The 27517-nt window shown below is 36.7% G+C and overlaps 1 protein-coding gene across 3 annotated transcripts in view; it reads left to right on the forward strand.

Annotated features, from left to right (window-relative positions):
* FRYL (FRY like transcription coactivator) overlaps positions 1 to 27517 on the forward strand; it is a 147910-nt gene that overhangs the window by 46805 nt on the left and 73588 nt on the right. For 2 of the 3 annotated variants that reach the window (XM_086463977.1, XM_086463979.1), the window contains exons 3-15: positions 3401 to 3454; positions 8936 to 9075; positions 9537 to 9633; positions 11987 to 12066; positions 12568 to 12648; positions 13118 to 13286; positions 14355 to 14447; positions 17438 to 17536; positions 19052 to 19153; positions 21956 to 22000; positions 25210 to 25313; positions 25949 to 26057; positions 27030 to 27116. In XM_086463977.1, the coding sequence (XP_086320103.1) occupies positions 3401 to 3454; positions 8936 to 9075; positions 9537 to 9633; positions 11987 to 12066; positions 12568 to 12648; positions 13118 to 13286; positions 14355 to 14447; positions 17438 to 17536; positions 19052 to 19153; positions 21956 to 22000; positions 25210 to 25313; positions 25949 to 26057; positions 27030 to 27116 (1260 nt within the window). The remainder of the gene's footprint in view (positions 1 to 3400; positions 3455 to 8935; positions 9076 to 9536; positions 9634 to 11986; positions 12067 to 12567; positions 12649 to 13117; positions 13287 to 14354; positions 14448 to 17437; positions 17537 to 19051; positions 19154 to 21955; positions 22001 to 25209; positions 25314 to 25948; positions 26058 to 27029; positions 27117 to 27517) is intronic. The other variant, XM_086463980.1, reaches the window with a different exon arrangement.

The following is a 27517-nucleotide window of genomic DNA, read 5'->3' on the forward strand; positions in this document are numbered from 1 at the left end:
CTTTTTTAAAATATTTTTTATTTAAGCATACTGGAAGCATACATGAATGACAGTGTTTTCTTAGTTAATTTGGTTTCTTTGGATTATAGAAGGCGAAAATGGTCTGACTAATTGGTACCTATATTATTTGAAGTCGTATTTTCAGATTAGGCAAGTGCTTTATGCCTGGTTAGTGTCGAATTCAAGTTTTCAGAGACTGTAATAGTTGCCAGAGATTGTATCCTTTTGAACACGGAATACAGCTGCACTCATAGCAGAAAATGCCAGAAATTTCTTGTATTTTCAACATTACATTGGTACATGCAATCCCAATTCGTATGTGTTTAACATACAGCCTGTCTGTTGCAGCCTTCCAAGTGTTAAATGCTAAGCAATAATGACTTTAAAATTTTTGTCAACAGCCTGACAGCATGGGTGTTGTCTCTTACTAAACTACTGAGCAGCTATTTTGTGTTAACTGAGGCACAACCTGTAGAGAGCAGTGCTGGCTATCAGTATTGCTGACACCTCCTTTTACATCCCAGACCAGGCAAGTTAACGGCTCTTCCAGCTTACCACTTGACTTAACTTGCTCCATAAAAGCTCTTTGTTTGCTTACTGCAATCTAATGTGAGCTATTAAGTCCTTGAGTACTTTTTCTGCTTTCCTTGTCAAAGATAACATTTTCGATTCATTTATAAGAAAGTGAAAAGTAGTTTAAAGTTTCTTTAAGTAGCAAGAAATGCTCATCACATCTTTATATATCTGACTGCTTTGTAGTATGCACTTAAAGCTGTTTACTGTGATGCTTGGCTTACCGTAAATCATTGACCCTCAGAGCCAGTATATGGGACCTAATTTGGGGGTTTTTGTTCTGTTTGGGTTTTTTGGTTTGGTTTGGTTTGGTTTTCCCCTTTTCTTTTTTTTTGCTTCCCAGGATACCCTAGCAAAAGACAATAAAAACTGTATTTCTTACAACCGTATAAAGTGGTTCTCTCCACAGTGACTAGTAAGAATTACTATTACATTACTGTTATAGTTCATGAGTGTTTTGTTTCCATAATGCTTTAATTCTCATGAAATGATTTTGTCAGGAATATAATTTAATTTTGCTTTTAACAGAGCAGTATGTCTTATGGTACTGGCAGCAATGACTGTAATAATTAAATTAATGGAATCATAAAATCATAGAATAGTTTAGGTTAGAAAAGTCCTTTTAAGGTCATCGAGTCCAACCATTAACAAAGCACTGCCAAGCCCAGCACTAAACCGTGGCCCTAAGCACCACACCTACACATCTTTTAAATACCTCCAGGGATGGTGACTCCACCACTTCCCTGGGCAGCCTGTTCCAGTGCTTGACAACCCTTTCGGTGAAGAAATTTTTCCTGATGTCCAATCTAAACCTCCCCTGGTGCAACTTGAGGCCATTTCCTCTTGTCCTATTGCTTGTTACTTGGGAGAAGAGGCTGACCTCCACCTCACTACAGCCTCCTTTCAGGTAGTTGTAGGGAGCAATAAGGTCTGCCCTTGTTGCAAATTGCAGTGGGTAAGAAAAACTTCTCTACACAAAGTTAGATAAGTAGAGATGTCCTTTATTAACGATGCGCACCGTGCGCACTGGGGACATGGGATCCTTCCCAAAGATGTCCCCCTGCACATTGCAATCAACAAATATTTATATATTAAATTCATACATATTTAGTCTATACAATGCATACTTATTATGATCCTCTCGATGATTAGTTCTTCTCTTCTCGCTTCTGATGCAAATTAGCGCGCAGCCTCTGTTGTCGTCTTCTGTTGTTCTCTTTTGTGTAGATGGTATAATTTGGGTAGTTGGTCCGTGAGTTGGAGGTCTTGACCACTCCTTGAATTGACCACGTTTGGTCAAGGAACATAGCCTTGGCTTGTAGGCTCTTGGCTCATACCTGCTTTAGTCGTGATTCAAAGATTATACACAATGGGTACATCATAAAGCCTGTCTTACAGACATCTTGGGCTACAACATACTATCCTTGTTTCTAACTACTAACAGATTATTGGTTAATGAATACCTTAGGTCTGGAATTTTACAGGAGTATGCTAGCAGCATAAGCAACACAGATTTTACTTTATATTTGATCACTTATTCCATTTGAGACTTATTTTCCCAATATAATCATTAGTCTCTCCTATTAATATTCACTAATTAGGATTCTTGATATTCAAATCAAGATGGGAAAAGTAAGGGGATTTCTAAGCAGTATCATAAAATCCTAAATCTGGTCATTTCTGCAACAACCCCAGTTCCCTCTGCCGCTCTTCATAAGACCTGTTCTCCAGACCCTTCACCAGCTTCATTGCCCTTCTCTGTACATGCTCCAGCACCTCAATGTCTTTCTTGTAGTGAGGGGCCCAAAACTGCACACAGTATTCGAGGTGCAGCCTCACCAGTGCTGAGTACAGGAGCACGATCCCTTCCCTACTCCTGCTGGCCACAGTATTTCTGATACAGGCCAGGATGCTGTTGGCTTCTTGGCCACCTGGGCACACTGCCAGCTCATGTTGACCAGCACCCCCAGGTCCTTTTCTGCCAGGCATCTTTCTAGCCACTCTTCCCCAAGCCTGTAGCGCTGCACGGGATTGTTGTGACCCAAGTGCAGGACCCAACATCTGGCCTTGTTGAACCTCATAGCGTTGGCCTCAGCCCATCGATCCAGCCTGTCCAGGTCCCTCTGCAGAGCCTTCCTACCCTCGAGCAGATCAACGCTCACACCCAACTTGGTGTCCTCTGCAAACTTACTGAGGGAGTACTCGATCCCCTCATCCAGATCATTGATAAATATATTAATTCTTATAATACTGCAACTTTTCTGTCCCTTACAAAGTTATTCAAATGTAAAACAAGTTGTTATTGACATTCTCCTTTTCCTGGACTAGGTTTTTAGCTATTTTTCATTGCAGTTCAGGGAAAGCGGAGACTGGAAATGCATTGAACAATTGTGTCCTCTTTTGTGAAGGCATTTTAAAATTAATTCTTGTAGCTTACAGTAACTGCCTTATATGAACATGAATATGGTTGTTAATTCAGATGGGAATGGCTTTCCTTCTAAGTTACACTTGGCACCCGCTGCCAGCTAACATCTCTGTTGAGCCCAGTGCTTTAGGCCCTGCTGTTTGGGAGAGGTGTTTGACATTTTCTCTTTGTCAGTCTTTAATGTTATTGCTGTTAAGCCACCAAATTAATTTTAGATCTGTATTATTCTATTTTGTGAGTACACTTCACATCTTCAGAAATGGTTCTAGCTGAAAAATAATGGAAATATTCACATTAACAGTTATTTCTTTGTTCTGTAATATCACTGAGAAAGAAGGAATCTATCTTTGATAACAGTCAGATGCATTGTGAAACTCATGTTTCTTTTTATTTTTTTTGTAGGAAAAGCTCTTGTCTAGATCTCTTCAAAGAGGTGAAGATCTTCAGTTTGATCAGGTAGGAGGCATGCAATTGATGGCAGTTTTTACTGGATTAAGGTGGCCTCTGTTTTTGCAGAATAGTGGTTCCACTATTGTAATGACTTGGAACATCCACGTCTGAATCAGCATCAGAAGATTTAGACCTTGAATGTTAGTTAGACTTTATTTTCCGTTGTAGAATATGATAGTAAGAAACTACTGGAATAGATTAATTATTTGAAGGTGGCAATGAAGGCTGATGGAGGAAAGATGCTGAAACATGGTAGGGGACAAAAAGACTTTATTTCTATTCCTTTTAACAGGCTTTGTGTAACCTCAGCCCGTATCATTTATTGTTTGGTGTTCTGCTTTTATAAGCAAATAGTGTTAATTTCAGTAACATGGCTTTTACTGAGGGCTTTTTGATTCTGTGGCAGAAAACATAACTTAGATTCAAAATGTTACTTTGTCCTTTGCTGAGTTGCTGAGGCTATTCTGTTTCACTTACTATAAGTGGACTGTAATTGGAATAACTGTCTGCTCAATTTATTCACATTTATTGTCTGTATTTCTAGTTCTTTCATAGTATAGGCATGGTTTTGTTATGTAACTACTTCCTTGCAGTGGAGAGGCAGCATTCAGATGAAGCCCCATTAATTGCCTGTTCCTGTTCTTAACTTACTGAATAGCATCTTACTGTATGAAGTTTAGTGTTCTGTCCATATCTTCTGTAACTGGATTTTTATTTCTTCCTTTCCGTTACTCCTTGGTTATAGGTATTAGAAGTCACAGTGAAATCTGTGGACCTACCGCTCCTTTTCAATTAATAGCCATTCATGCACCTTTCTTCCCTCCTCCCAAAAGAGAAACTAATAGTAGCACGTAATATTTGATGTATAATTTTTTTTTCAAAGAAAAACAAAAACAAAACCACTGCCGAGGATGACACATAGCCTTTTAATGTTTTCTGATCTAACCTGCTGTAAGGCCATTATCTCCTAAATGAAGATTTACTCATGAGCAAGGAAAATGGGTGATGGGGGCTAGGGCATAAATTCTTTTGGTAGCTACAGTGTTTTGTTTTAAAGCTGGCCTATGCATGGTAGGGGTGATCTAAATAAATCTGTAAATCAGTAATATTACTAATTTTTCTACTAACTCCAGCCTCCCCTCCTACCACCACATTTTTTCTCAGTTAAGGATGTTTTTTATAAATTGCTAGTAGTCATGTGTTAAGCTACATATATGTTCTAAAAATATGCTGAGTGAAGAAAAGTAAAAAAATAAAGCATATAACTTTTGAAGTGTTGTAATACAGAAATCAACTTGTTTTCCTGAAAAGGTAGTACTTTAAAAATAATTTATTTTGATGTGTGTGCATATATACGTGCGCGTGTGTATGTGTGTGAGTTCTTATTTTGTTCTTTTGTTAATTGTAATCTACTTTGGGTTTTTTCTGTGTTTTAATGGTACTGAATAACTACTTTAGAGAGAGCAGAATGGCTCCCTTGTGGTGACAGGGATTGTGAATTTTGATAGGGAATTTTGAACGTTGTTTGGCAAAAAGAATTAAGATTACTTCTCCCTGTTCATTACTGGGTGTATGAAACCCATATTAAGATCAGTTCTCCAGCAGTGCAGAAGATTGCAGAGTAAAAAGAGATTGGCAGAGAATGTGAGAGAGGAGGATCCAGAGTGCACAGCCACAGCATCCAGCAGAGAAGCTAGAGCTGTTGCTGGGCTAGCCTTGTTCATCCAGAATTCTTTAGGGAGTTAGGAATTTGGGTCTAAAAAGTGGCTTTAGCTGTAGTGATACGGTGTCTGAGCTAGTAAGTGGTGTACTGTGTGAATAAAGAGAGCGTGATTGAAACATGAGAGGGACTCTGGGAGTAAGAAGGTACCTAGTTAACACTCATGCTCTCAGCTCAGTAGGTGGTGATAAGAGGGATGGAGGAGGAAGGTGTGTAGTGTTGCCTGAAAAAATAGCTGTTTAATGGCATTATAAGTTGTTCCTGGTGGAAGCATAACCAGACCAAGAGGGCTGCTATTAGATCTGAATGTGCAAAATCATTAGATTTTTTTAATTTTCAAATTCTTTTATTTGTCATTGAGATTTTAATTGGAACAAAAATGTAAATTTAGCTAAAAGAAGTGAAACTTTGGAAGGACATTTTTATGTTGGTACACTTCTAAACTGTTAAAAATTCTAGCATTTTAGTACCAGTGTTTTCCCTCTATCATTTGCAGTGCATCAAGAAGCTACCGGAGAGGAATTTTTTTATAGAGCATATATTGCATTTCTTAAAATATTTTTGCTTGTACAGCTTGAAACTGAAATAGCTTATATTTTTCTTCTTTTTGTTGTAGAAATCATACTTGGCAATTTCCTACCCTTGTCCTAAGACACTAAAACTTTATGATCACACAGAAGCATATCTTGGCCATCTCAGTGACTGAAAGCAGATGTGTCTCTGGGGTTCAGGCTTGTTCATGATTAGGCACAACTTGAGCGTGTTTTCAGGATTAGGGTTTTGGCCATAGCTAGAATTTGGGCTCTAGCATCTTACTACAGTTTTGTGTCTCTCTCTGCTTACCTCCCAACAACATACACGTGGGTATGTTAAGTGCAGCAGTTAGCAATGTGTTAGGGTCTGTAAGATTGGAGCACACTTTGCTGTTCATTCCGAGGATCATAATTATATAGCATGTCAAGTGCAGCCCTGTCCTCTTGGGCATTACAGGATCTCTATTCTTTGTCTGGATTCCTGCTTTCAACCTAGGCATAATTAAGTGCTAAAATAAAAGGGGTTTCTTATAATTTTTATATAAGATGATCTTATATATAGGGCTACAAAGATGATGAGGGGACTGGAGCATCTCTCTTTGAGGAAAGGCTGAGGCACCTGGGTCTGTTTAGCCTGGAGAAGAGAAGGCAGAGAAGGGGACCTTAGCAATGCTTATAAATATCTAAAGGGTGGGTGTCAAGAAGATGGGGCCAGGCTCTTTTCAGTGGTGCCCAGCGACAGGACAAGGGGCAACGGGCACAAACTGGAGCACAGGACGTTCCACCGACTTCTTTACATTAAGGGTGACAGAGCGCTGGAACAGGCCGCCCAGAGAGGTTGTGGAGTCTCCTTCTCTGGAGGTACTTAAAACCCACCTGGACGGGATCCTGTGTGACCTGCTCTAGGTGACCCTGCTTTAGCAGAGGGGTTGGATTAGATGATCTCCAGAGGTCCCTTCCAACCCATTCTGTGGTTCTGTGATCTTGAATTTAGTATCCAGGCAGTATGGTCATTATTTTAAATAAAAAGAAAAAGCGTATAGCTCGTGTTCTGCAGCTATGTAATATAAGCAAAGCTTTAATCTTCCTGATAATTCCAGTGCCTTTTCATTAGAATGTTGAGGATGCAAAACTTGGCAGGAAATAAATAATTCTAATGTAAAACTGATTTTTCATTTCAAGAGGGAAATGCTTTATAGTGCCAGTAGTTCCTGGGTTTAGCATATTACCAACAATGAATTTTTTAAGGCATGTGATGCAGCTTTTTTCTGTGGAAGACAATGTAAATTGCCGAATTGCTGGAACATTTATGAATGGTGGTAGTATTAATACACTGTGTAAATTTGCAGGAAAACCTAAGGAAAAAGTTTAGTAAACCTTAAAATGCAGCTTTCTTCTTTTTGTTCTACTACCTGTCAGTTCAGAAGGAGGGCGGAGGAGTAGAAGTGCTTTATGAGGTCATTTTACATTGACAGCACAGGGTGACTTAAGTGTTTGCTTAATTTGTTCCTGTCCTGTTGCTTGTGTAGCTGCTGTATGAACATAGCTCTGTGCAACACATTGGATGCATCATTATTTTTAGAGAAAGAGAACTTGTTATTTTTAGAGGAATAGAAATTAATGTATTTCCCCCAGTGTTTAGTTTATTTGGGGTGTGGGAATTGACAGTGAATTCTGAAGGCAAAACACATTTTGGATTGCTGTGGTTGGTGACAGATCACTTCTTCATCAAGTTTAGCTTTAGCTTTCATTCTAAGGATTACTAGTCACATTTATGATTTTATACTGAGTCTAATATCTCCAGTTTAGTAACTCATGAGGAGGGTTCATTTGTTCTACTTTCTGAGTCTTTTTCCCCAAAATGTATTAATGCATTTAACTCATGATTTCTGCTCATGACTGGAATGAGGTCAGCAGAGATGTTTGAGTACCCCAAGCTGATGCAAGCAACAGGCATTTCTTGCACATGAAATCTTGGTGAAGATTTTTTTTGAAGCTTTATCAATACAAATTGGTCTTTGAGTTCTTTTCTCTGATGCTTCCTCTTACTTAAGGGTAATAATTTTAATAGTAACCCACAAGTGTCTCAAATTTCCTTAATATTTTTTTCTTTCCTCTTCTCCTCTCCTACAAGTTTTCTTTATTATTTTTTTCCCAAGGAAGTTTGTCAGACCTCTGCCACATCAGAAAATTCTCTTGAGCAACATCTTAATTTGTACACATTCCTTTTCATCACACACTGCTTCATTTCAGATCCCAGTGTACTTTAAAGTGGTAAAATTGAGCTGGTTTTTACTATCCACTTCTAGAAGTCCGACGTGTGTTGGTTGGTTGACTGGGTATTTACTTTGTATGGATACTAGTGTGCAAGGAAGAGGCTTACAACATGCTTCGTTTCCAAAGCAAGTCATAAAGATTTCAATGTATGTTAGTGTAAGAATGAAGGTATTCTCAAAATTTAGCCTTTGTTCTGAGATGAAAGATGTTATAGCAAGCCTGCAGAGTATTTCCAGCTTCTGTTCCTTTTCTGTGTTAAAAAGTCTTCATATAGTTTTGTGTTGCCTGCAATAACTGCCTTCATCTTCTATGGTGCAGTTATCTCAACGTGTAGCAGGCATGCTAAAGTCTTCCTTCTTTAATCGTTTCTGTTGCCACTGTTTCATGGATAAATTTACAAGTCGTATGGGTTTTCTGAAGGAGAGCAGTAGATAGGGAAGTTATATAGCTTGAGATCTAGACCAGTCAAATGTATTAAAAGTAGAGTAGAATGTCTAAAAGGCTATGATAACCAGAGAAGCACATTTTTGAAGGTTGCATACTTGCTCAGTTTAGGAGGGTTATCTCTTATTTGTCGTTTGTAACGTAAAGGTATGTATACTTCAGAGATACATGTGGCAACATTCAGGGACATCCTAAAAGATCTGCTGTTTTCTCAATGGTTTTATACAGGTTATTTGTATAAATTTGGGATTCTGTGATCCCTGTGAGCTTAAACTGATCATAATAATTGACTTATTGTGTCATACATAAATGATCTTGAGGGGTTTTCCAACCTAAATAATTCTATGATTTGATGATACTTGCAGTAATTGCCCTATGTGAAAATGATACAATAATTTGTAAAATTATATGATACACATAGTTTTTAACATTAAAAAACAATTTGAAAGAATTATGGTAATTGTAGAATATTTAGATTGCTTTGTCATGCTAAACTATTTTTCTTTTTCTCAGTTGATAAGCTCTATGAGCTCAGTAGCAGAGCACTGTCTCCCCTCCTTATTACGCACCTTGTTTGACTGGTACAGGCGTCAAAATGGAACAGAAGATGAATCTTACGAATATAGACCTCGGTCTAGCACAAAATCAAAGGGGTAAGAGTTTCCCTTGCAGAAGTCTGTCTGATTTTTGTGTGCTTTCTTGTAAGAAAATGTGTGCTTTGTACTTTTTTGACAAGTATTTCGTATTTGCATCTGCCACTACCTAAATCTGTGTGGAAAGAGCATGGGCTTCTTTGCAGTAATGTATTTAACTTGCATAGATAATATGCATGAAGTGACTTAATGATTTTGGGGTTGATATACAGAAGGAAGTTGGATGCTGATAATTCCAAGCTGGTTTGTCCTTTTTTGAATTGTTTTGGTTGTTAGCAGGTCGTTTCATGAGCGGGCAAGATTCATTGCTGCACCAAACGCCAGAGTCTTTGTAACCATCCATTTTATATGCGTGTGCAACAATGACTGTTTGAAATGTGTGAAAGACATGTATACCCCTTCTCTGCAGTATTTGTGTTTAGTCTTGTGTGTAATACTTGTGTTCTTATTTCTTATTTTAGGGATGACCAACAACGTGAAAGAGATTATCTACTTGAAAGGAGGGACTTAGCTGTAGATTTCATTTTTTGTTTAGTTTTAATAGAGGTTCTAAAACAGGTAAGTTCTTTTGCTTTGGCAAGCTTATTTTAATATTTTGCTTTTAACGTCGGTTTCGATAATCTCCTTTACATTTTTATATTTAAAAACTGGAGCATATATATGATGAGCATATGTAAGGCCATAATTATACTCTCAGTGGCATAAAGCCTTTGGCCTCTTCTGTCTTTTCTTTACATGCCTGCATTACCTTGGTTCACCTGTCTTGGATCCACTAAGTCAAAGCTGGTGGTGTACTGCAAAAAGCAAAACTGTAAAAAATAACATTTTATTAATGTTCAGTACCTTTTTTGTGTTTAAACATTTTTGAAATATAATGTGAAATCATAGAATGACAAGATTAAAATATCACTTTTAAAAAAAAAATTAGAAAGGGTATGTAATTCTGCTTGGCCTTATAGTGTAGTGCTAGATGATGTTTTGCGTAATGTCTGTTAATATAAAATTTGCATTGGTGTATGGACAAGAGGATAGAGTTTGGCTTCGAGTAGCAGCATTTTTTTTCTCACATTTTTTGAGAGGAGAAAAAAGATTACTCTAAGAAATAGTTTGAAACATGAAGCAGACTTGAGCAAATTTCATGTTTCAAATACTTTAGTTTGTCTTTTATGTATAGGTACGTGAAAATTAAATAGCTTTATGTGCAAGGGCTATGGTTTAGTTTGCAAATAATTTCTAGGAGGTTTATGTGGTTGTGTATGGCATGTTTATGATATAGGTAAAAATGAAAACAGCAAAACAAAAGAGCTGCCTGTCCGCCGAGACGACTAACCAATCATCCAAAGTGATGTACCTGTACTGAATGCACAGAGATGCAGAGAAAAGTATTAAAACCATCAGACTCTTATGTGTTAGTGTTTTACATGAAATCCTTCAGTTCATGCTCTCTCCCTGCCTAAATTTTCTATCAGTGTGAAAGAAAAAGGGAAACAGAGTCGGGATGTTTAGGACTGGAGGGTTGTATGGGTAGCTTCTGTATTTTGAACTAGTTTTTCTATTGAGTAGAGTACATGTTGTCAGTGATTCAAGTGTCAGGAGAGATGCCAAAGTTTTGGTCTTGAAGAGTCTGTGGTGACTCCTGTAATGCTTGGTGAGCCTGTCACGCTTGTACTCCAGACAAGATAGGTATTTTTCTGATGAGGATATTTTCCTCTGCTAAAGATATGTGGAAGGTCACTAAACATAGATACACCACTTACGAGGATCCTTTGGTCAGTTTAGTATTAAAAGTTACCTAAAGGAGGGTTTGTGTGTTCTGCCTGTGATGTGAATCTGCAATTAGGCCGTCAAACAAAGCACAGAAAGGATGGCTTTTTGTCAATAAATGTATTTACGTTCACGTTGCATCCATCTCCCTGGGAGCCATATCATTGTTAGTTCTTAGAAACTAGTTTTAGAGGGTGCAGAGGGTATGATCCAGCCCTTTCTGTAATATGCATAGAGCAACTGGAGAGAGGGTGGCAGACATGACCTATGTAGGAACAAATTTCTTTTGCTTAAGTAACTACATATTACTCATTGTATGAATATACATGTAAATAGTCAGTTGCAGTAACTGGAAGCTCTTTGACAAATAGCTTTCTTGATGCAGAAGAGTATGAAATTCTCAAGCAGTAAGTGCTTCATTTTTTGTAGACAAGACTGTAATCTTTTATTCTAATACATTGTAGTGAAAATCTTAATCACTCTTAAGCAGTAACATTTATTAGGGTTATCCTAGTCCCTACCTAAATTGCTTTGAAATTTTAAAGGTACTACAACTGCATGATTATATATAGGTTTTTTTTAAAAGAATACATTATATTTTTAAGCAAATGTTTCCTTTTAAACCTGAGAAAAGTGGTGATGTCAAAGAGAGCCTCAGTAAAAAAGGGCCTTCTAATCAATGCTTGGTTTTGGTTTCTCACCAAGATGTTGCTTATTGCTAGGAAGATTTTTATACGTTTTGGCTGCTTTCATCTGCAGAAAGTCCTAAAATGGAGATTATCATCTCCTCTGCATTCTTAATTTTTGATTTTGTCTTCCTTTATATCACAAGGTAGAAAGTGTGAAAGGGTACATAGTTAAACGAGTCTGATAAATTTTGATGACAAATTTGTAGTGTTTACATTACTGTTTCTTTTATTATGCATTTAACCAGTAGAAGACAGTATGCAAAATAATTTAAGGGAATGTCGATACAGATTGCGTAAATGTTCATATATTGCAGAATAACTTGATACCACCATATGCCAACAAAGGATGTGTCCTTTGACACCAGTGGGAGAGATTTCTACTGTTTATTTAACTCATAGATACATAAGTGCATGTATACATGCATAGTTACATACATATTGATGAATCTGCATTTCAGATACCTGTTCATCCAGTGCCAGATCCTTTAGTACATGAAGTTCTAAACTTGGCTTTTAAGCACTTTAAACATAAGGAAGGGTGAGTTTCACTTGTGTACTTTCAGATATTTTGCGTGTATTGTCAGCCTGTGCTTGGTTGGTGTGATTGTTCTCCTCTGCCTCACTTGTAACATGTTGGTGATAATACTGTAAGCAAACACTGATTGATATCTTTGAACTGAAAACATATCTTGAAAGAACACAGCTCTGTTCAATATAATGCTCGTTTATGTTGCTTATAATATACAGAATGATTTGCATAGCCAGCCAGAGTAAGAGAAGTCTGAGTTTGGGTAACTGTAATAAACTTCCTCAGCAGAATGTCTCTTTGTGTCAGCTGAATGAAACTACATCACTTTAAATGTCACCCATGCATTTCATGCTTGACTGTCATTGTTTTTATGGTAATAATCCACCTTGCTATGAAACAAACTTTTAGTTTGTGATTAAGAACACACTTGGGGTTTAGAACAATGAAGTTGTATTTAACACCTTTCCCCCCCACCCCCCTCCTCCCGTTTTGTTTTTTTTTCCTCTTTAGGTATTCAGGAACCAACACTGGGAATGTGCATATTATTGCAGACTTATATGCAGAAGTGACAGGGGTTCTTGCTCAATCAAAGTAAGATCAGTCTCAGACTCTTGCGTTTGGGGAAAAATTCCTCTAGACTTAAAGACTGTTTAATATATCAGCATTTATTAATGGCCCCAGTAACTAATCCCATAAGTGTCAAGTGTAGTCAGGGGTAGTCTGGCATGTCTGACTGATGTTCCAGCACAATAAATTTGAACAAATCAAGAAATAATCTAGTACAACACTGAATTGCTTTGCTGACTACCTGTAGGTTCAGGGAAAGGAGGCCTGGTATCAGTCAATAGTTGCTGTTCAGTTAATGAGTATATTCTAATGTGCTGATCACCATAGGCCTTCTTAAATGCCTTAATTTTAAGTATCAGGGTTCATCTTGCTTGTGTCTCTTTTACTGTAGGTGCTGTTAGCATTAACAGACTAAACAAATTGGTTCAAAATTATAGGCATCACATATAAGTAACTAAGAATGCAAGTAATTGCCATTGAATCCCTTGTTCAGGTTTCAAGCTGTTAGGAAGAAGTTTGTCACTGAATTAAAGGAACTGCGACAGAAAGAACAGAGTCCTCATGTAGTACAAAGTATCATCAGTTTGATTATGGGAATGAAGTTTTTTCGAGTAAAGATGTATCCCGTGGAGGATTTTGAAGCTTCTTTTCAGTTCATGCAGGTAAATGAGTGTTACAGAAAACTGAAATGAGCGTAATTTTGATTAAGTCATGAAGCTACAATGATGCGTCACTCACTCTACTTGTGTGTCATCCTTCATCCCTTTCTGTTTAGTTCGTAAGTTCTCAGAGGTATGACTCATTTGTTTCTCTGCAGTTCGTGAGTACCTAGCATAACGAGAATGCATTCTCAATTGTCTCAGTAATGCGGCAAACCTGTAATAGATGAATTTATTCAAGACTAGGCAAAAATGGGTAGCAATCAAATAATTTTTGTTCTTTATGAAAGTAGTGGGTTAAAGAAAAAAAGTTACTTGATACATCTTTTTTTAGCAGCTGAGATGCCAAGAAACACTTTCATTTAAAAAACACTTTTCATTTAAAAAACACTGTCGATTTTCAGAGAGACTTAAAATCCCTTTGTTTGCTTCTCATGATTGTGGATTAAAAATTGTCCTAATGAATAACACTCCCACAGTAACTGAAGTTATTGCAACTTGGTCATAAATTTTATGAGAGCTATTTGACAGCCACTGACATTGATCTTGGTCCTGAAAAAACTAACATACACATCAGTGCTTTAGATTGTGTCCACAGTGGTCAGTTTGTTATAGTGGAGCGTGCAAATGTGTGTATGGATTATTTATCTATCTGTAAAATTTTCGTTGCATGAAAGTAATCTTGAAAATGAGTATATTAAAAATGAAGTATTATTTTCTAATAATTTCAATAGAGATAAATGTTTATTTTTTTAAACTTCGGAATGAGGAAAAATGTGCATGTTCTTTTATATGCTGAGTACTCTCTATATGCTAGGGAGTAGAAAGTAAATAGCTATCTGCTATTACAAATGTTCTCCTTTCAATTTATTTTTAATTGCTGAGGAAACAGTTTTTAAAGTTTCTAATGTTTTGTAAAGTTGATATTGTCAAGGAATATAAGACTAATCTAAACACGTTGCATGTTATAAATTCAAACTGGCAATTAATGGGATACTGCTAGTGGTTTTTATGGCACAGTGACATTTGTCTTCTTTTTACTAAATATTTTTCTAATGCTTCCTTCCTAAGGAATGTGCTCAATACTTCCTGGAAGTAAAAGATAAAGATATAAAACATGCACTTGCTGGTTTGTTTGTGGAAATTCTCATCCCTGTGGCTGCTGTAAGTATTTTTATTTTTTTTCTCCTGCTATTCTCCTCACTTTCAATCAGGCTCTCATTGTTAAAATTGCTTCCATGAATCCTCACGATATTACATTTTTACAGATTCAAAAAGACTATTAAGTAAATTACAAGCACCTACATAATCTTTGAAACGGAAATGTGTCAGTGCAATATGTGTATTAGTTAGTTCCTAGTCTTTTTTCAGAACTTCTTAAAATTGTCTGTTTTCTAGACCCTTTTATCACCAGACCACTATGTAATTTTACACTTGCTCTAAAAATTTGAAATTTCCTTGGTTTAATATTTGTTTGCTGAAAGGTCCCATTTATTTTCGTTTATTAGCTGAAACCTGTTAACTTCTTTCCAGAATATACTGAGATGTGTAACATTTTTACAGTCTAATAGGGAGAGTGTGAGCTCCTATGCCAGAAGGAAGAATATAGGTTTTGGCTAATTAAATAAAAATTTTTCATAGAGGTGAGTGTTCACTAAATGTAATTCTTCAAGTGGAAGAGCAGTCAGTCATCTCCTGTATGTGTTTTAAATCTAAAGCCACAAGGTTTACTCAGGAGCCATGAACAAGAAAAAACCTTGATGTCATCACTGTGTAGGATGTACAGCGCCTGTAATGCTGCTTGTGAGAATGCTTTTGGTCAGGACAGGTTGTACCCCTTCCTCCAAAGCCGCTTTGTTTGGTTGTGTAAAGCTTGGTCAACGAGAAGTTACGGCAGCTCAGTATACCTCAGGTTAACCATTTACCAAAAGCTCAGAAAGTTTCATTGTAGTAGATGGATACTTGCTGTGATTGTTGTCGCAAATCATAGTTCTATTAAGAAATGCTAGGCTACACTGTGTTCAGCCTGCTGTCCCAAAAAATGACGGGTCATGGCTCTGTGTTATGACTGGTTATAGGGGCGTGTCTTGCTACATATGGAGAATTGACAGTCTAGATCCCGTTTCTACAAAGACTAGCATGCCAGGTAGGGCATCTAAGCAAGCTTGTAGGAAAAGAAAGGTAAATCTCTCTGAACTCTGTGTCCCCTTTCAAACAGCCTGCCTTGCCCTGAGCCATGGGGAAATGCTTCTCTTCACTGGTCTCAACCTTGGGGTTTTCTTAAAAAATATTAGAAAGGAGACAATCTTTCTTCTTAGGGCATGACCACAAAAAGGTGATGTTAGTAGTAACTGTTTATTGACTGAAGTCTTGGTCTTACCTGGGCATACTTATACTCTTCTAGAGAAGAGTTTCTTGTCCTGTCAAAAAGTGAACACATTTGTCATTTTGAACTCCATAGTTGCTTGGCAGTTGGAGTGGGGGTGTGTAGTGAAAATACTTAGCATTTAGGTAAGCACGAATATTAGTTTGCAAAATCATAATTTAAATATAGTGAAAACTGCACGTACAGTAACAAGGCAGAAGGAGCGTTTGCGAGTTGAGAATATCTGGTGGTAATGGCGAGGGCACGCACACCGGCTGTGCAGTGCGCGTGCGTTGTTTTGTGGATTGCTTCCTACAAGCATAGCCTGAATCAGCAATTTAAATGGTTAGCGAGGGATCTTTCCTTCTGACTCATTGAGACTCTGATAGTTTCATACAAGTGAAGCTTCTTAAATAGGAGTGGAGAGCCCCATCCCCGGTTGAGATGCAGTTGAGAGGATTAGGTGTTCTCTTGGAAGATGTGAGATGCAAGTTTGGGCCTTTTTGAAACAGGTGAAGGAACTGAATCTAGGTTTTTCTGTATCTTGGATACAGAAAATTGCTTAAGTGAGGAAGCTGTTGGGTTTCGGCATTGTGACTTCTTTGCTGTCATTCTCTTGCTTAGTCATTTAGGCATTTTTAAAAATATGACCTGATTTGGACCTTGCAGGTGTGACAGAGGACAGCATATTTTACAGCGAGGAAGTTAAGGCTGATCTGTAAGCCCAAGATTAAATCCCAGAGCAACAGTGTGGTGCTGGCAACAACTGACTAATTTCTCATGTGGAGCTAGCGGGTACTGATCAACTTATAGCTTAAGAATAGCATAAGATAAATAATTTGAGGGTATTTAGGAAGTGATTTAAAACATAACTACTTTCTCAGTTCTTTTTGGATTTGTGCATGTTACAGAGCTGATGATATACACAATTATTTATGTTTCCCCATCAGAAATGTTTTCAGAGTGTTCTTAGCCAGGTGAACATGACATATCTTTTAATAACTTTGAATAATAAAAACTAACAAAAAATTACCTTATATTATAGGGAAATTAGGAGTGTAGAGGATCTCTTCCAGAAATGCCTACACCCTCTCCAACGCCCCACCCCCATCCCCCAATTTGATAAATAAAGCAGAAGCGCAGTATAAAACAGTAGGTTGAGAATAATGTTTAGATAGGTCACAGGTATCTGGAGAGAAGCCTAAGAGACTTGCAGAGGTTTTGATAAAGAAGGTAGCTGCCTGGTTTGTGGAAGGCAGGCTAGTCTGTATGCAAGGACAAAGTGGGTAAAAAAACTCTGTTTCATTAATTCCGAAAGCTGACCAAAGACAATTTACACGGTTGGTTGGCTGGTAATCTTGTGTATAATTTCCGAAGTTTTCAATTTTCAAAAGAAAAGTGAAGCATTGAAGAGGGGAACAGTGAAAAAGTCATGGGTATTATTTTTTTAAATATATGAAATTATGCTTATAAACAGTTTCAGTGCAGTTCCATTTGTTATTTGGTGGCAAATACTTTTTCTTCTTTAAGTGTGAAATACAGGACACGTTCTTAAAATAGGGGTTTTTTAAATGTAGGTTGTTTTTTTTTTTTTTTACTGTATGGTCATAGTATATGGCATGATTTCTTGTGCTTCGGTTTATATTTCAGATAAATGCACTCAAATACTTACCTAATGTGAGATTTAACTTTTGAATGTTCTTGAATTCATGGACATCTTAATGTATGTTTAAATTGCCTTCTGTATAAACTTTTAAACCCATTTATGTGTGTATTTTTTTTTTAATAGGCTGTTAAAAATGAAGTGAATGTGCCATGTTTGAAAAATTTTGTGGAGATGCTTTATCAGACTACCTTTGAATTGAGTTCAAGAAAGAAGCATTCACTGGTATTTTAAAGAAATATTTCAACTTGTCTATTTTGCTCATTATAGACTTTTAAGCTAGTACATTATATGAGGAAGAACTAACAGCTGTATTAATTTAAATCTTAACTCATCAGTTCAAGTTATAATTAAATTCACACTGTGTATGTGCATTTGCTCTAATCTTGATTTGTTTCTTTGTGCAAGATACGTGCTCTGTTATCTCACTGGTGAGATTGTCTGGAAATCAGCACTTGGTTTTGATTATTTCAGTGGGGTGTAGCACAGAGATATTTAATGTCTCTTCTAAAACCAACTTGCATTCAGGGAGTCTATGTATTTAAATTATGTTTAATTAAAAGATGGAAGTGTCAGACAAGAATCTGCCAGCAAAATAGCAGCCTGTTAATAGCCCTGCTCTGGCTGTTTTCTCCTCTCCTCATACACTTTATCTTTTTCCAATATTTTTTATTATCTCATTTGGATATAAATATCTGTGGGTTTTTTTTTCCCCTAAGACTGCGTTTTAACTTTTCTCCTAAAACTACAACTTAGCAAGGACTTAAATCTCTTATTAATGCAGTATTTGGAAATTCTTGATGACCATGGCAGCCATGTTTCAAGCTGATGCATATCACTTTGCTGGAAATACAGAGCTAAATTTTTCATTACAATTGGCATATTCAGTAAAGGCAAGTGGATTTTAAGTGATTTATTCTCACTTTTGTGTCAGGGATGAGCTTTACTTTCCGGTGTTCTGAGCATATCACACACATGTCATTGTACATGGTTAAAGTCCTTATGTAAGAGTAACATAAAATAATTGATGTCAGTATTCACAATGTCTTTTTATTTATGAAGTCAGAAACATTACTACATCATGTTTACAATTTACCTGTTCATCCTCATTCTTTAATTTTCCTCCATAACAAGATAATCTGCAGTCAGGTTTGGTATTAATCACCATTATGTATTCTGTTAAAGTAGGTGGTGTTTAAACATTTCATGGTATTAAGGGAAAGCAAAGTCGTGCTAGTCTGCACACTCACAGACTTTATTCAGTTGTGCTTCATTCCTTACTAAAACTAGACCTTGAGTAGAAGTAACATTTCTGACAACCCAAAGTCTGCCTCGTTTTTTACTGAGTTGATGTTTTTCCTGAATACTATTCTTGGAGGCAATTCCCTCTCCATGTGGGACCCCATGAATTGAAACAAGTGGTTGCAGGGAAAGGGCAAATATTGTATGAAGGGTGAGATCTACTCTCAGTCTTTGTCTGGGATCAAGCCTTGGTAGGGGATGAGCTTCACCGTGGTCTCACTGCCCTAGTGTTACACCATGAGCTCTTACAGCATATAGGTTATACCCAGGGCACCGTGCCTGGCACGGGTGTCCTAGTGCAGGGGAAAGGCTGCCATGCAATGCAAAAGCTGTGAGAGGGAGAGGCAAGACCCAACTGTGTGTCTCATTCTCAATGTACAAGACTTGAGAGGTCTGCAAAGAGCAATTTGATCAATTCTTTTTCCCCCCTACTCATAGGCTTTGTATCCATTGATCACCTGCCTGTTGTGTGTCAGTCAGAAACAGTTTTTTTTAAATAACTGGCACGTTTTCCTGCAGAACTGTTTGTCACATCTAAAGGTAAGAATCCTTTCTACTCAGGAACGGTTGCAAATCAATAGCATTTATCCAAATATGTTCTCAGCATTCTTGTACCAAATGAACAATGAATATTTGGCTGTTTAAAGGGACACTGTGATTTTTTATTTTATTTTTTTTTTAAATTAAATGTCTGAAGTCTCCATTAGTATTAAACTTAGTAGTAATTTTTTGTGATGCTGTGTAATGCTGGAAGTAGATGTGGCCCCCTTAGGACTGTCAATTTATTGAGTAAAATCTGCGGAAGTGTCTGCCAATAAACACTATTTATGCCAGAGAAAGTACAAACTATAATTCTTCATGGGCAAATTATATGTGAGAAAATAAGTGTCTTGTCTACTCCTCAAAGTAGAACGTATAGTAAAGGCAAAATTTCTCTCTTGTTCATTTACTGAAGGAATAGAAAATTAATTGGGAGTCCAGAAAAGACATTTTATCTGCAGCTTGTGATATATATTTTCCAAATAAAAATTACAGTGTCCCTTTAACTCATGGCTTCAATCGATAGCATTGTAAACATGAGTTGGTTGACAAAGAGATCAAAATACTTAGAAATTAGGGATTTGTTTTAGTGACTTTCTTGTAACATTAATTGTTGTACGTGTTCTTTCCTTCATTTTGATTAACATAATGATTTTGCCTAATGTATTGATTTTGATGATTTTAATAAATTCTTTGATCTACCTGCACAATATTCAATCTGGTTAGGTATGAGTGACAATTCTGAAGCTTATTAGTAAAATACGTAAACTAGCATGAAGTCAAAAGGAAACAGATTTAGCTGCTTGGGTTGTTTTTTAAGGGTCATTTTGTTTTCATGACATCTTTCACACTTTTCTGTTGTTTGTTGGGTTTTTGTATATTTTTCATCTAACATTGCGGTCCTTTTGCAATATTTGCCTTGATTTTTGTTCTGTTGTTTATTTTGCTCATGGAGGCTGCTTTTGCTTTTTTTTTTTAAAGCTTTTTAAAAAATTCTTACAAGCTAGGAGTTAATGTTTTTCTGGCATAATGTCCATTGCTGATAATGGATGTGTTAACACTGTAAATGCCAGTGAATTTAACTGGTAGTTGCTGAGCATGCATTTTATAATTTACTTAGTTTTGTTAACCACTAACAGCTTAACACATTTACTGTAAGGCTCTATTCGGCAGAAATTCTACATGTGAAGTTCTGCAATTCAGAACTTGCAGTGTTATGATGCTGTGTCACCAGTGAGTTATTTAGGACATTTTATGGCTTGGTTTAATTTGGCCCATCAAATACTATTGTTTTTTTGGGTGCCTACCTTGTTCAGAAACTTTGTGGAGTTTAATCTTGAAAAATACACCCCCACTGTCCTCATGTGTCTTATAAATTAGTGTGTTCCTTTGTTTCTGAAGCTAATTAAATGCATGCACTCTGTAATAAGTAATCTCATTAATTTCTAAGTCTGAATTTCACAGCAGTTTAGTCTTTTAGATTTCTCCTTCCCTATTTTATTTCCTGATTTCCTCATGACTAAAGTTATTTTATTTGCAGTTACCTAAGTATGTAATAATGCAATAAGGATTCCAAGTCCATGGTCTCTAGTGCCTTTGTTATTTAATAAAGTAATTTTGAGAGTTACTGAGAGATACTTTAGAATACTGGAAAGGTTCATCCACTCCTACCGTATTAGTTAAAATTAACAAATTAACGATTGAAATAACGGCCACTCTTAGACTCTATCACAGGGATTTTCTATGAAGGGTACAGGCCCATTAGCAAGTTACCAAGAGGTAACATAGGTCATGGATTCATTGTGCTCACTGTATTCCTTGGTGACCGCCCAGTGCAAACTCTTACCTCACAATGCACGCCATGTGGTCACGCTTTGGTGACAAAACCAGGCAATTTCCCATTTGCCATGGTGTGAAAGATCACACCTTCACAGTTGCTCCATAGTACCTGATACGTAGTATGTTCATACCCTGCCTTGCCCTGCAGTATTTTGGTGCTATGTTGTATTTGATAATGCTCCTGAAAGTGTTCTGCACCCTATTCCAGTACTAGCAGTGGTATTGCCCTTGTAAATTTTTGCTGAGTTTCAACGCACACTACCTTTAGTTACCCTCAAAGCAGGCTTATTGTATGGGGAAAGCGTCCTAGCCTTGCTGAAAGGAGGAAACCTAGGGGTCTGGACTGATGGAAATAGCAGATAAGTGAGTTGTAAGAGTCAGTTTAGACCAAGAGTGTACCAAAGTGTGTTTCTTGGTATATGTGTAGCTGGCCTTGTCCCACAAAGCAGTTGGGATGCTGTTTCAGCATTGAGCCCAGCAGGGCATTTCTTTACACGCTGTAGTGTAGGCAAAATTCTGAATATGTTCAGCAGACAATAACACCGGGGTAGTGCTGAAAAATGTTTTTCTTACTTTTTTGACTAGTATTTAGGAGGTTTGTCAGAAATCTGATAGATTCTTGGATGAAGCCAAGTTGTGGTATCCTTACCACCTCTGCCAGGGAGAGGAAGAGACATTTAAGAAAGCTGCTGAAATGGGAGAGAAAAGTGTCTTATCATTCTGCACCACTGTTGGGTGGAAAAGCATAATTTTTTTTCACAGTTTAACCTTAGTGTCTGTTACCGCAAAACCTTGAAGGTTGGAGGAACGTTTTCTGCCACTGTAGCAAAACCTGTATTTCTACTGAATAGAGTCCTTACTAGACAGCTATCTGTTGTTTTTGTGCTTTTTTTTCATCTAACATGCATGTGCCTTCCATTCTCATGTTTGTTATGTTTTGCTGTCTCACATTGCTTTATTTAGATGCCATCTAACAACAGTATCAGAAAACAAATAGAAACACTGCAGGTGAGTTAATATGTTGTTGTAACTCAGTGAAACGTTGCTTTGTCTCATGTAAATACTTTGTTTTGTTTTGTTTTTAATTGTTGTATTTTGTGCTTTCCTTTCTTTGTAAAATTGCTATTACTACTGTTAAGAAGCAACAGGGCTAAGAATAGCTAAGTTTCAAAGATCTTTTTTTCTTGCCAGGGAGTAAAGGAGAAAGATCAGAAAATTGTCTAATATCAGTTTTTCCTTGGGGGTGAAAATGTGGCTCTGTGAGAATGAGTATCAATATCTCAGCTGGTTTCCCTGAACAGCAGTGCATGTTTCCACTGGAAGTAAACTACCTATTCAGATGTATGGGGTTTTTCTGTTAATTCATTTCAAAAAGTGTCTTGCATGCAAGCAAACTTGAGAACATTTTCACAGTAAAAAAAAAAAAAAAAAAAAGAAACTGATTTACTATAACAACTTGTAGTGCACTAACTTGAAAGACTTTTACACTGTTGGTTTTGCAGGTTTTAAAAAGTAGAAATTGTTTTAGTTCAGAACAGAAGAAAAGTTTAACATCAGTTTTAAAAAGTACTTTCTTCAGTAAGTGACTACATTTGACTAACATGGAAAAAATGCTGTTTTGTTTCTTGCCTTCATTGGGAAATGTTTCATTGACTCATCTTAATGTGTTGTGTAAGATCACTATAGATTTGCTCTTTGTTGGTTTTGTATCAGAGATACAGTTCTTGACAGCTTATTCCACAGTCTGCTGGCATAATGATAATCTTATGTTAAAAGTTTTAGGATTTTAAACAAAACTATTTGAAAAAAAAACCCTAGAGTGCTCTAAAATCTGACAGGCATCAACTGAAAAGACTGAATTCAGCCAGGATGGCGAATTACGTAGCCATATATACTGTATTCTATTTGCAGTAATCTCAAAGAGGAAAGGAAATACTGACGTATTAACATCAAGTATACAAGAAGTGTGCCATAAATTAGACCCAAACCCCCATTTTCTTCTGGCATATTTGTTTAATTCCTAGATATAAGAAGAGATAATGACAATTTTCAATGTTTAAGAAATTAGGATTATTGCTGTATTTATTTTGTAACCTTTTTTAAAAGGTAAATGACTATTTATTTATTTATTATTAATTAGAAGTAGCTATACTGGATGATAAACAGATGGAATGTTGTTAACACATTGTAAAATATCTGCTACCTATACCATTTTTTTTGATTAGATGATTAAAAGCCAATAGTAAATTTTTGATTTTCTTCCGGACCTGTACATTAAGCTCTCCTTTGGAAGAAATAAGAAAATTGATGCATTTCTGGGTTCTAGACACCACATTTCAGATAGACTTTGATAATGCATGTACCAATGAATTCACCAGCCTACTTTGAAGATCAAGAACTGTTGGCCTGTACATTAAATATCATGAGTAATAATATCATGGGTTTTTGCTGTTTAAGTTGATTAAAAGCAAAGCTGTCACAGTCTCACCCTCTTGTACAATTATGAGTGTTTGCTTCTTCCTTACAGTAGCACTGCTGGTAAATTAACTGGACAGTGGAACAGTTGTCTGTCTGAATACTAACCAGGGACAGGTGTAGCTTTCTACTGGTTAGATTTTGTCCAGATCACCTCCCTAAATTTACCCCCTGCCTAGCTGCAGGTGTGGTGATTCAGAGGTGATGGAGGAACACATTGATGAGTGTGAAGTGAGGATACAATGGCTTTTTCACTGACTGAGTTAAGTTATTCCCTCTCATACTCTGATAGACAATCATGTATGTTACTTGTCTGTGAACTACCACTTTTGCCTCGGATTTTGTGATCAGCGTTTAGCCTTTCTTACAGTTAGCTGCTCTCAAAACCAGTAGTCCCGACCCACCCGTGTTAAAGCCATCCAAATTACTCTCCTTTGTGTAGTCTATTGCACAGACATGGCCATGAAATTTTTTGGATCAACTTACTTGTGTGAGTTGGATTTTCTTACTGCTAGAATCAATGCAAAGGGACCAGTGAGATGGCAGAGGAAGGAGCCAAAGAATGATGAGACCATCTCTTTCTGAACAGTATGGTCTTAGATCCATCTATACCCTTTGTGAAATTGCACTCCACTTGTCCTGGGAGGACAAAGTAGTCTACTATTCTGACTTACTAGCTTGTGGTAGAGGCCACAAAATGTGGTGACCACAAAATGGTTCAAGCCATCATATAGATATATCTTGAAACAGAGGGGTGTCACTGGAGATGGGGAAGGTGTGGGTTTGGGGTTCTTCTGTTGGTTTGTTGTTGGTTTTGTTTGGATTTGTTTGTTTGTTTGTTTTAACTGAGAGAATGCCTAAAAACATGACAACTGGGAGTCATTTGTTCTGTTCATAAGCTCATACTTATGGCCAATTCCAAGAACCTGTCTGGACACATCAAGATTATAAATACACAAAGAATCCCAAGTTGGAAAAGGGATTGCTGGAGTTGGTATGAAGAATAGTAGTTACTGACTGGTTTACACAGTTTAAGAGCTAGGAGGAGCAAAGCTGAACTCCTAGTAGCTTTAAGACAAAAAATAGTTTTTCATACAGTGCATAATTTATACCAAATTATGCCACAAGATTTTATATTTATTCAAGAAAAAGCTAGCTTAATTGTTACAATAAAAATCCATTGGAAGTGAGTAAACACTAATACAGCCCACAGGCAATGGCCAAGTTGGGTGAAGCCTGGAGTGCACACCCAGCATCCTTTTGTGCCTGCCCTGTTTTGCATTCTTGTCCTCTGCACCTGCTACTGTCTGCTGTCGTAAACTGAATGATGGACTTCGATTTTGTGCCTGATCCCAAGCAGCTACTCCCATGTTTTAGCCAAACTCTAAGTTAGTTTGCTATAAAGTAGGTATTCGTTACCCACGGCTTTCTGAGAAAAGTTCTTGGAAGTGATACACTCTTGGTGTTCATCTCACTCTCTGCTTTTTCGTTACTCCTTTGTTCTCAGAGTGAAAGACATGTAAAATAATCTGGAATTCCTAGTTAAATATTGAGTAGTATTGGAAATATGCAATACAGTCTTGTTTTTATGAACACATATTAAAACTTGTAGTTAATATTAAATACATCAGTTTTCACTGTTAAAAAAAAATGAACATACTCTCAAAAGTCAAAAGAGTAATAATAGAATTTTCTGAGTGTCTCACAGGCAACAGTAACTATATTTTTCATTTATTTTACAGAATAAAGATCCCAAAATGTCCCGAGTTGCACTGGAATCTTTGTATAGGTTATTGTGGGTTTATGTTATTCGAATAAAATGTGAAAGCAACACTGTAACTCAAAGGTAAGTTCATTATGCAAAGGATTTTAAACTATTGATTGGTGGGGTTTTTTTCCTCCTAGTGATACCAGAAGAGATCCTGAAGCTAGCTCAGGGGTGGTCTAGTCAGGTAGAGAGAGGAACAGACTTCATCTTGATAGAGAAAACCAGAAGAACTTGATTACTTTAACAAGGAGAAAGAATAGAGTCTACAGTTGTCTTTGCAGGGATATGCAGGCATAGAAGAGGACAGAGAGATAAGAAGCAGGAAATTTATTAAAGTGAAAAGGCACTAAGGGTACCTGCACAAATAGGGTATGAAGTGGCCATCACTAAGTATGGGCTGCAAATGAAAAGGTTTTCTTTATAGTTTAGTATCATGAGAGTTTGAAGTCGTCATTCAGAATTTGCCCCTCCTCCTGACTGTTACTAACTAATTTAAAGCAGGATCTTGGTCACTTTATAAATGAACCCATGACTGTTGCCTGTAACAGTAGAGGGCTGTACTTTCTGTAGGTGGTCCTACTTGACATACGCTTCTCTATTATTTGGTAGTAACCCCTCCCCACTCTTCCAGATTTGAACTGTAACATCTATGCTATTATAAGAAGTTATTTTTAAAGATTTTTTAATTTCTTTTTATTTCTAAATTCTTGTAGCCGTCTCATGAGCATTGTATCAGCACTTTTTCCAAAAGGATCGCGTAGTGTGGTCCCACGAGACACACCTCTGAATATATTTGTAAAGATTATTCAGTTCATTGCTCAGGTAAGAATATGTCTAGGTGTAGCTATGAGAATAGGATGAACGTTATTTGGAAGAAATGTAAATTTAAGGTTAGTTTTTGAAATATTTGCACTGAATGGTCTTGTATCTCGAGCAGAGTTTCCTCAAGTATCTATAACAAATGAAATGACTCATTCTGTTTCTACTAGTGTTAAAAGTTTTACTTAAACTTCAATAACTGTTGTGTATGAACATTATGATGATTAATATTTACATTTGTTTGCACTGTTGTGTGCATGTTGTGTGTGTGTGTATATATATATATATATAAAAAATACACTGATACAATTTGTATATTCCATTAGAATATTTTCATAAGGGACAAGGCATTCAAATAGTAATATCCACTTATATTTAGCCTGGAGGCTAGTCTCTCTAGACAGAAAATATATGCAATGCATGCAGTAGGGTGTAGTTAGTCTTGCATTATGATTTATATTATTTTAGGTGCTTCTATTGTCCTAATATCAAAATGCAGGTTATGATCTCACAAGATAAACTTCTGTTCATCTGTAACCTTATAGATTAGAGACATGTTTTCTTGTCTTATGGATAGCTTGTCAGTGCTTCAGCTTTGAAAATGATTTGCTTCTAATTGTACAGGGATGAGGCATGACACATAACCCATCATCGTTTGTATTTGTTTCCTAGGGCTCCTCTTTTTACCACAAATTTTTAGTTACCTAAAACAGTTCAGCTCATTTGTAGAAATGTGTTTGACCTGAGCAGAATTGTCTGGGAATTTTTTCAGGAGAAATGGTTCAACCATATCAGGGGATGAGCTGTGTTGAATTGTACTATATTTAAAAAAGAATATGAAATCAATAAATAGGGAAAAAGGAGTATTTTTAAAACTTTAAATAGATGATACCCAGCAGCTGTGCAAAGCTAAGAAATTATACTGTGCATATTAACAGAAAAGAGATGATCATATCAATCTATTTTCCTTTATAGGAACGTTTGGATTTTGCAATGAAAGAAATAATATTTGATCTGCTTAGTGTTGGAAAATCACCTAAAACCTTCACTATTAATCCAGAGGTAAAAAAAAATCTCATTACTTGCATGCAGCAAGAACAGGACATTGGGGGATTCTTTGGGGGAAAGTGGTTAACTATTTTTGAGCTGGGATGAAAGCAGATTAATGAATATCTGAAGGGGTGTTCTGCTAAAACTAAAGAAGTAATTGTAGTCATGCACAATTCCTGTTTCACTTCTGGTAAGTAAGCTAGCAGCAGTAGCTAGCTTCAGACTCATTTCAACAATAATTTCCATTAAGTATCTGTGAATTTTTGTTAAAATATAACTGTAAAGTCTTTTTTCAGGGAAGTCGTACCTAGCTTTTATGGTTCAAGACCCAGTCTAACAGATGAGACGTTTAAGCAATGTCTGTCTTCACTATGTCATTCGTGAGAGTCCTATTAAGTCCTTTAGTGCTTTGT

The sequence above is a fragment of the Leptosomus discolor genome, chromosome 4, assembly GCF_034619465.1.
Source record: "Leptosomus discolor isolate bLepDis1 chromosome 4, bLepDis1.hap2, whole genome shotgun sequence".
Lineage (NCBI taxonomy): Eukaryota > Metazoa > Chordata > Aves > Leptosomiformes > Leptosomidae > Leptosomus > Leptosomus discolor.